Here is a 9,607-nt window from a genome sequence, read left to right as displayed (position 1 = left end):
GCATTTGGAAAATCTCCAAAGGAGTGGTTAATTTGCAAAAACACATTTTAAAGTTATAGTTTTGCTTTCTAGACCTGATTTTTAAAAATTTATTATTATTATTTTAGAGACAGGGTCTTGCCATATTGCCCAGCCTGGTCTCGAACTCCTGGGTTCAAGTGATCCTTCCCTCTTGGCCTCTCAAAGTGCTGGGATTACAGGCTTGAGCCACGGTGCTCAGCCCTTAATTTATTTTGAAGGCTGGTGTAATATAAACATTAAAGGAAGGTGTAATATAAACTGCCACCCAGTATTGATTGTTTTAGTGTCTATAATGTTTGGATCCCACCTCCTGTCCAATTCTCATCCTCTAACACAAAAACAAAACCCAAAAAACAACTATCTACACACACACACACACACACACACACACACCCTCGGCTGGCCTGAGAGGTAAAAGAAACATCCCACAGGACCTGCGGAAAGAGCTCCTGAGGCACGTTGGAGCCTTTATTGTGTGTCATCACTGTATCTGGCACTATGAAGAGGGTACAATGATACACTAGCTAGTGGCTTCTGCAATCAAGCAGCTTACAAGAGAAAATTCAGGGGGGAGACATTTTTTCTGGTTGACAGATGTTGAAAGTATGAAGGTGTGGGAGCTTTGATCAGAGACTTGGTTTTTCAGTTTTGCCAGATAATAGAACACACGAGGTGAACTAATGAGACAGGAGGGTGAACAGATGGGCGAGGCTTGATTGCTGGGTTAGGAGGCACAGAAAGGCACAGAGGACAGAGGACTACCAGTCCTTGGCAGTACTGTACTGCTCCATGGCCACTACTTGGGTCCAGGGCTACATTCAGATCTGAGGTTAGATAGTAAGAATTGCTAACATTTATCCAGCGACCACATGTGCCAGTAATCAATCTAGGTGCTGTACATGTATTAACCCTTCTTCATAGGAAACCTATGAAAGTGTTATTTGACGAGGAGACTCGGGCATTCACAGGAAATCGAACGTGCCCAAGGTTTCACCCTAGACAGTGGTGGAGTCAGAATTTGAGTCCTGGCCACTTGCGAAGCCACCGACAATTCAGTGTGCTGTCCCCAGTGTCTGCGCTGACTTGGTGGGTTGGGAATGGCGGAGGAATGGGACACTTATTTTGGTAGGTAAATGTGGTTCAGAAGAAAGCCCTTCGTCTTTCTCCAAGCCTGAGCAATCCTTCTGGCGCAGGCAGTCCAGAGCAGAGCGCTTTGTGAGCCAGTTACAGGAGAAGTGCTGTAAGCCCCTTCCCACTAGATGGCAGCCCCTAAACCCACATACAAATCCTGGAACCTCCCTGGTCCCCATCTTCCAGGGCTGGGCTGCGGCTGAGGAACTGCGGGACGTACACCCGCCGGGCGTCCAGAGGGCGCCGCCCCATCCGGGGGTCGCGGGAAGCTCTTAGGCCGGGTGGAGGGCGGAGGTGGACCGGGAGAGGCTGCTCCCTCGACTCTCGGCGCCCAGGGGAGGAGCCGGCGCGGAGCAGCCCCACCCGGGGCTCCCAGTCGGGGCCCGCCCTCACCGCCTGAACAGCCGCGGCCGCCGGGAGGGGAGGGGAGAGAAAGGCTGGGAAGGCTGCGCGGGCGCTGTCCGGGGCCCCGAGGGCGGGGGCCGGCAGCAGGTGCGCGGCGTGGACTACAAGTCCCAGCATGCCCGGCCGTCCTGACCCGGCCCCCGCCGCCGCTTAAAGGCTCCGGGAGCCGCAGCCGTCGGATCGCCGCGGCTTTCGCTTTGCTGCCGTGGGTGGGAGGGCGGGAGCGCTCGCGCGGCTCTAACCGGCGTCCCGGCCGGCAGGCGCCGAGGGCGCTCCTGTCCAATCTCTCCGCTCAGGGGTTCCTTGGCCGAGGCGGGCCGCGGCCCCGGGCTCCCCGCCTCGGCCGCCGCGGCCCCGATGCCGAGGCATGGATAGAGCGGCGCTGCGCGCGGCGGCGATGGGAGAGAAGAAGGAGGGCGGTGGCGGGGGGGATGCGGCGGCCGCGGAGGGAGGCGCAGGGGCCGCGGCCAGCCGGGCGCTGCAGCAGTGCGGGCAGCTCCAGAAGCTCATCGACATCTCTATCGGCAGCCTGCGCGGGCTGCGCACCAAGTGCGCTGTGTCCAACGACCTTACCCAGCAGGAGATCCGGACCCTGGAGGTAAGGGGGTCGGGGACCCGGGCTGGGCTCGAGAAGCGGCCCGGACACCTCCCTCCGGGCCTCAGTTCACTCCTGGCCGAGTTGCATCCTTGAGCCCGCATCGCCCCCTTGGAGGCTTCCCCCTCGCTCCTGCACTCGCTGATGCGGCAGCCGGAGGACCTAGGACCAGCCCTCACCTTGGGCAGGATTTGCGGGGCGGGTGCGTGGTGGGAACTGGGATAGAGGCTCGAGGGGCCCGTGGGCCGAGTGGGCTGCGCGCGGACATCCCCTTTCCTCCCTTCTCCGTCCCCACCCCATTTCCAGTTTGCGGGGCCCCAGGACTCGTTGTCCCACTGAGTCACAAGCTGGACTTTTCCCTGTGTGACTGAGCCGAGCACCCGTGGGCCAGGGTGACGAAGGAGGTTCCCCTGAAGCGTGATCGCAGGCCTGCAGTCCCCTGTTCCCCTCACGCCCTAGACGCCGTCCTGTCCCTTCTTTTCCTCTCCTCCCAGGTCGTGTCTGCCGCTTTTCAAAAAGTGTTGCTGAAACTGCATTTTTGCTATTCAGGCGTTTGGTGCTTTCCTTTCACGTTGCCACGGAGGCTCGCTGCTTAAAATGTATTAATAATTACCCGCCGACTCCCCCTGCTTCCCCCCAAAGACTGGATTTTGGCTTAGGAAGGATTATGCTGGGGAAGCAAGCCTTTGGTGGGAAGATGACACTGTTTAAGGGGTTCTGATGGAGACAGCCTGGAGTGTAAAGAAGATATAAGATATGCGGGCCTTCCTCTCTCAAATTTTAGCTGGGAAGTCTTAGAAGGATTTGGAAAAACCAGCCCGAGGGTTGTTGGGGCACCCTGTCCATACACAAATGAGGGCAACTAGTGGATTCCAAATGTGATTTGGGCCAGGGACGGGGCGGTGAAACGTCAGACCAGTTAATAGCTGCCCCATCTTGAACAAGGAACCTCTCACCATCTTGCCCTGCCACATCTGGCCTCCTGCAGGTCTGGGGATGTTTTGTTTTATTAGATCCTCAATTTCTCCTCCCCCTAAACCCTCCCCCCGCCCCTTATTGCTAATTGCCTCTGCCAGCTGTCATAAGGCCCTCTGTGATTTCGGTAATTATTACAAGACCAATCCTTCCTCCAGGCATGCCACAAGCCTGAATCCTTGTTTGATCCCAAATGCTCGGGGGTGCCTCTCCCTCAGTTTTATTTTCTTAAAAGCTATAAAACCACAGGACGTTGGAAGAATACAGTCAGTGCTGGGTATTATTATTTTTTATTACAGTTGCTAGAGCTGTACTGACCAAGGCTTTGCTTAAAAAACAAACAAAACCCCCTACAGCCGGCCTTTCTGCATGCATGCTGCAGTTTTCCAAGTATTGAGAGAAACGGATTTTTTGAACACAGCTGAGTGTGTTTGCCCAGCAAAGTTCAGTTTTTAGGCTGACACAATAGGGGGCCTGTGAGGCTCAGTTCTGGGAGGAGGGGTCGCTGTCCGGCAGAGTGTGCGTGGTTGGACTGCGGTGTTGCTGGGTTTGGAGAATGCTCTCTGTGTTGGCCTCTGTGGAATTGTCCCCACGTTGCTCTGAAGGGCTCCTGGCTCCCAGAGTATGTATAGGAGAACCACTTGCTGTGCATTCTCTGGAATGGCCTTTTGTCCTACCCTAACTTCCAGAGTCCCTCATTTTGATGGCGGTGTGGCGTTCATGACACCCCAGAGCATCCAGCTATTTAAGCCTCGGAGCTGGTTTATTCAGTGGCTTCCCTCCTGAGTGTTTAGACAATCATCCCTGGTGGCAGAGAACTCATCCGAAGGCCCACAGAGGATTTGCAGCTCCCTCTTCTTCCCACCGTGATGTGGATTCGGGTTCACCCACTTCCTGAAAAGGCAGGGCTTGGGTTGTTTTGGGGGATGGGAATTTAGACCCCTGGAGCGAGTTCCATGGGGCTGCCACCAGCTAGTTTGAATGAGTCACTTCATCCCAGAGGCCTCAGCCTCCACACCTGCAAAACAAGAAGGCTGGAGTGGATCTCTGAGGGCTCTGGAAGCTCGAAATTCTCTGGGTTAGAGAATGAGACTTGGTTGGGTGAAATCAAATGTTTGTGATTGTTTTTATACTACCCCTGTTTAAGAATAACCCTCTTTAAGAAAGGTTCTAAAATACAGATTTACTGAACCCATAACATAGGGGTTAAGTTTATTATAAGAATCTTTGCCATAGGAGCAGCGTGGTGAACAGGAAGCCCCATGGCTTTCATATTGGGCCTGGGTTCTGTCTGTGTGACCTTAGGCAGGTCCCATGACTTCTGAATCTCAAGCTCTCCTGTATGTAAAATATGAACGAGACTGCTCACACCTGCAGCGTTTTGTCTTTCAGTCCATGCTGTTACTACCAAAAGAGTCTGCCTGGCAGCTTTGCCTAGGGAGGGTCCAGTAGCGTTTATGGCACAGGCCACCAGTAGGGAAACAACCCCTACTAGACCCTCGATAGGGAGACTTAACCCCTACTTCATGGATCAGTAAATCTGGATTTTAGGGAAAGGTACTTCTGCAGCTGCCTCTCATTTCATACAGGTGGGTGACACAAGCCAGGAAACAATCTCAGTAAGCTGGGTGGGGCTGTCCACCCCCAGCAGCTTGTTCTGGGGCCAGGTGGGCCAGTGGCAGTGTCCACTCCAGCATTCTTTCCTGTTCTGTGGGCTCCCCACACACCAGCTCATAACCTCAGAGACTGTGCTTGCAACACTGGATTCCTGGCTTTTGAAGAAAGATCTGACCGGGAGGGCTTGGCCTGTGTAACTGTGTCGGATTTATCTAGAATCTTAGGAGCCCCAACTCACTCTGGCCTTCATTATATAAGCACTCAGTGGGAGAAGCAGCATGTGAGATGTCCGTGGAGGTCCCTGACCAGAGATGGGCTGCTGCTGCCCGAAATCGTGTTGTGATGGGGTGTGGGGGGTCAGCGTGTCTGGTTGCCTGGGGATAGCTTTTCTCTGTGTCGTGGTCCAGTTTGTATGGAAAAGGGTAGAAGGAGCTGCCTTAACGTTTGCTTCCTATGTGCCCAGCAGCGTACCTGACTCTTCTCAATCTCACACACATTCCTGGAGATCAGCAGTCTTCCTCATACACCTTTTCCCTCTCTAAATAGAAAGGGAGGGAGGCACAATCTGAAACCAGAGTCTTAATCTGTAAACAGTTGTGAGGCTACTTCATCATGGCAGGACCTGGTGTTCTGTCTCTGCTAGACCCTCCTAGGGGTCTGAAAACTCCACCGAGCCAAACGGGAATGTTCTTATGCCCCAGATATGCTCACGGAGGGACACCTGGCCTGCCTCATAGCTGGGCCTGCAACCTATGCCAGTAATAATTACCTTCATTCCTTTGAATCTGGCCAGTGCTGGGGAGACAAGGGTGTGTAGAAGCAGACACATGTTGCCTCATGGAGATGTATGTTCCAGGGACATTGTGACTTGCCCTTTCCTGCCAGCCTACTAGTACTTTCCAGAGACAGGCTGTGCCGTGCTGAGTCTCCCCACCTTGTATTCTTGTGGAGAAAAATCCCTCCTAAGCAAGCTGATGTGGACAAAGGGGCTGAAGGACTTTGACCATCAGGCTTTGCTGGGGGAGGCAATGTTGGGAACTGTGGTAGGTTCAGTCTCTGCCCTTGGGCCGCTTTCCTGAGCAGCTGCCCTGGAGCCGCAAGGGGTCAGAAGGGAGGCCCTCCTGCCACCTGGAAAGTCAGAGAGACCTGGCCCTCACACAGCTCTGCTGTGGCAGAGGTCAGAGCCCTGCTCTGTGGGGGACCTGAGCTCTCCCTATGCCTCCCAGGAGCATCTGACGATGGAACTGCTGGGAGAGGGGAGGGGTGGCATGCCTGCAGATTGGGTCCTTAGGGTGTGTGGAGGCTCATTCCCTGGACAGACCTTTAGTTACTATCGATGTGCTTACCTGGCTGGCTGCCACCTAGCAAGGGCTCTGAAGTAGGTGGGCTACTCTCCCAGTCTGTGGGGTTTAAGGACACTTCTAGTCTAATGAAGGAGCCAGGCAGGGCACAGTAATGACTCTAGTATCACAGCTTGCAGGACCCTGCATTGGGAACCCCACTGAACCCTTGGTCCATCCAACCTCCTGTTTTTTTGTTTTTGTTTTTGTTTTTAGTCAGAGTCCCACTCTGTTGCCCAAGCTGGAGTGCAGTGGCATGATCTTGGATCACTGTAATCTCCACCTCTCAGGTTTAAGCAATACTGCCTTAGCTTCTGAGTAGCTGGGATTACAGGCATGCCTTACTATGTCCAGCTTATTTTTGTGTTTTTAGTAGAGATAGGGTTTTGCCGTGTTGGCCAGGCTGGTCTTGAACTCCTGGCCTCAAGTGATCCACCCGCCTTGGCCTCCCAAAGTGCTGTGATTACAAGTGTGAGCCACCTCCTGGTTTTCTAGGAAATATTCCCAGAGTCTTGGGGACTTCTACCAAGTCACAGGTCCCTGGCAGAAAGGAGACTGAAACCTGGTTTTCCTTTCCCAGCCAGCCACTGTCTCGAAGTGTGGCATTTCTCTGCTTCTGCTCTGTGGCCACAGTTGTAACCCTCTGGCCAAGTGGCTCCAGCCATCTCTGAAGAGATACAGAGCTGGGGCTCAGGCCCTTTTTGTGTCCACTTTCACCTGGGTAACTTTTTCCCTGGTGAAACCTACCTCCCAAATGTTTCTCAGAGGCAGCCTAGAGGGGGAACCGCAGTGGCTGTGAGCCTGGGGAGGGCTGGGTGGTGCTGGAGAGAGGTCTTATCAGATCTGCAGCTTGGGTTGATGTGGGTACCAGGAGGTGTGGTTTGCTGCCTGCAGCTATGGGAATGCCTTCTTCCACGTCAGGGTTGTTTCCTCTTCTCGGAGTGGTCTGGGCTGCCTCAAAATCCAGGAAAGTGGCATTCTGCACCACAGGTATTCTACTCCTGCCCGCTGGATGTGTCTGGAGATGGACCATGCGGAGAAGCTGGCCCACGGTGGCAGTGTCTGTAATGCTGGGGAGAAGCAGCAAAGCCTGTGGCCAAGTCTCTCTAAGCTGTGCCTTTTAAAAAGGCCATCCTTCAGAATAGGCTGGGGTTGAGATATCTTTTTTACATTTAATTCAAAGGGAAAGCTGCATAGGTGCCTTTGGGGTTAGGGGAATGACCTTTGAGTAGAGAGAGCAGACACAGATGAGGAACGTGCTTGATCACCTGTTCTATGTTGAGCACTCCACTAGGCTCTCAGCATATGTTGCACCTTAACATTCACAGTGATGCTATGAGGCTTTATCCTGATGCTGCAGATGAGGGAATTGCATCTCAAAGGGATAGAGAGACTGTCTCAGCAGGTGGTTGAACCCGGGTTGACTGGTCTTATGGAGAACTTATGTTCAGAACTCCACAGCTGTCGCTATGGTGGGGAGATTCTGTGCAGGGCCGTGGTTGCTGGAGATGGCCAGTAATAAAAAGAGCTGAGCTGAGGGCATTCCATGGCTCAGGTCTAGATGTTTGGGCTTCCTGGTGGTCACCCAGGCTGTGCAGCCTCAGGGTTCGGGCATGGGTCTGCTTCCCTAATGTCCAGGCCAGCACATCCTCAAAGACAGGACTCTCTCAGCACCATGATGCAGCTAGCTCTGCACTTGTCTCATTCTGAAAAAGGAGAAGCTGCCTAGAGATCAGCTTACTCATAATTTTTTAAATGGCTACCTGTCTTATTCTTTCTGAACAGTTCCTCTGATAAACAGTTCCTCTGATAAAGAAAGTTAAAGTATATTCTTTACCTTTCTACTTTTAATTAAAATATTTTAAAAATACATAATGATATATGTTCACTATAAAAAAAGAAAGTACTAGATGTACCACAGTGAAAATCACCCATAATGCGACCTCTCAGAGTTAATTCCCGTGCACATTTTGTTGTATATTTTTCCTGCATTTGCATACAAATGTACATGTGTCTATTTGTGACACATACCATGTGCATTGCCTTGTAAATGTCTTCTGTCTATATCAGCACATATACATATGCATCAGCACTATTAGTGGCTGCATTGTGTGGTCACACCACAAGTTCATCTAACCGGTTTCCCTGTGTGGACCATTCAGGCTGTTTCCAAGTCATGCTTTTATAAACCATGCTGCAACAAGTATCTTCCTAGAAGTGAGATTTGCCGGGTCAAAGTGTATGAATATATTTAATATCTGTCCTAGTCTTTAATATATTTGTGGCATCATAAATCCCCCTCTCCTAAGCAGGAATGGCAGCCTTCATACATTTATCCCTTTGCCACTGCATCTGTAATCACACTGACGTCCAAGAGTTTAAAAAGGAGGCTGGGGCTGGGTGCGGTGGCTCATGCCTGTAATCCCAGCACCTTGGGAGGCTGAGGCTGGTGGATAACTTGAGTCTAGGAGTTCGAGACCAGCCTGGGAAACATGTAAAACCCCGGCTCTACAAAAAATAGAAAATTGGCCATACATGGTGGTGCGCTTCTGTAGTTCTAGCTACTCAGGAGGCTGAGGTGGAGGATCGCTTGAGCCTGGGAGGTGGAGGTTGCAGTGACCTGAGATTGCACCATTGCACTCCAGCCTGGATGACAGAGCAAGACCCTGTTTAAAAAAAAAAAAAAAAAAAAGAGGCTGGACATGGTCCTGTGGCTGAAGTTCTGGGATAAGTGTCAGAAACTATGGCTTCTAGTTTTGTGGTTGCTTGTGTCTGAGGTTCTGGGCTATGTGTCAGGCATTGTGGCTTCTAGTTTTTATGGTTACCTGTAGCAAAGGGGGGCCCCCAGGGCTGACCGATTAGAAGAAGGCCCTTTCCTTGCTCCAAGATAGCGGAGGGAGGGGCTGGATTTCAGGTCTCCGTGTCCAGGGACTGATCAGCTTTGGTAGTACATAACCATATGGTGAGTTCTTGATCACTTGAGGCTCATGAAAGTCACTTTAACTGCATCCTTGGTCGCATCCCTAACTACAAATACTGATCATAGTGCTATTTGGGGTGCCTGGCTTTGGGGATGATTTAGTAGAGTTGTGGCTTCCTAGGGCTGCAGAGGGTCTTGGAATTTCCATCTGGTTCAGCCCTCTCATCTTCAGTTTCCAGGTGAGGAAACTGAAGGCCTGAGGGAGAACTGACTTGCCAGGAACCCCTGTTAAGGACAATTAACAAGGGGTGGTTATTAAAGGAGCACTGAGTTGGGCGTCAGACCTGGAGGCCCACACCCTTGATTAAGACATTATACCACCTTGAGCCTGGCCTGTTGACTGAGGGTGAGCCACTCCATCCTCCTCTGATTGTGGGGTCTTGCCCTCAAGGGGTTTCCTGCAGGAGAAAGCAAATGGGTTTGCTTTCCTAGCTCTGTCCCAATGCCTTAGGGACCCTGAGGACTGGAGAGATTCTTAGAGAGCCATCTGGGGTGTGTCATGGGTGGGCCTTTTTTTTTTCTGTTTTTTTTTTTTTTTTTTTT

The 9,607-nt window shown here is 52.0% G+C and overlaps 1 protein-coding gene across 7 annotated transcripts in view; it reads left to right on the top strand.

Moving 5' to 3' along the window:
• The first annotated feature begins 1,853 nt into the window (after positions 1-1,853).
• KSR1 (kinase suppressor of ras 1) overlaps positions 1,854-9,607 on the top strand; it is a 177,509-nt gene continuing 169,755 nt past the window's right edge. For all 7 annotated transcript variants that reach the window (XM_017848540.1, XM_017848537.1, XM_017848541.1 and 4 more), the window contains exon 1: positions 1,854-2,155. In XM_017848540.1, the coding sequence (XP_017704029.1) occupies positions 1,925-2,155 (231 nt within the window). In that variant the 5' untranslated portion in view covers positions 1,854-1,924. The remainder of the gene's footprint in view (positions 2,156-9,607) is intronic.

The sequence above is a fragment of the Rhinopithecus bieti genome, unplaced genomic scaffold (genome assembly GCF_001698545.2).
Source record: "Rhinopithecus bieti isolate Rb0 unplaced genomic scaffold, ASM169854v2 scaffold_31842, whole genome shotgun sequence".
Lineage (NCBI taxonomy): Eukaryota > Metazoa > Chordata > Mammalia > Primates > Cercopithecidae > Rhinopithecus > Rhinopithecus bieti.
The sequence above is the reverse complement of the archived record's forward strand: the minus strand, read 5'-3'. Positions and strand labels throughout refer to the sequence as shown.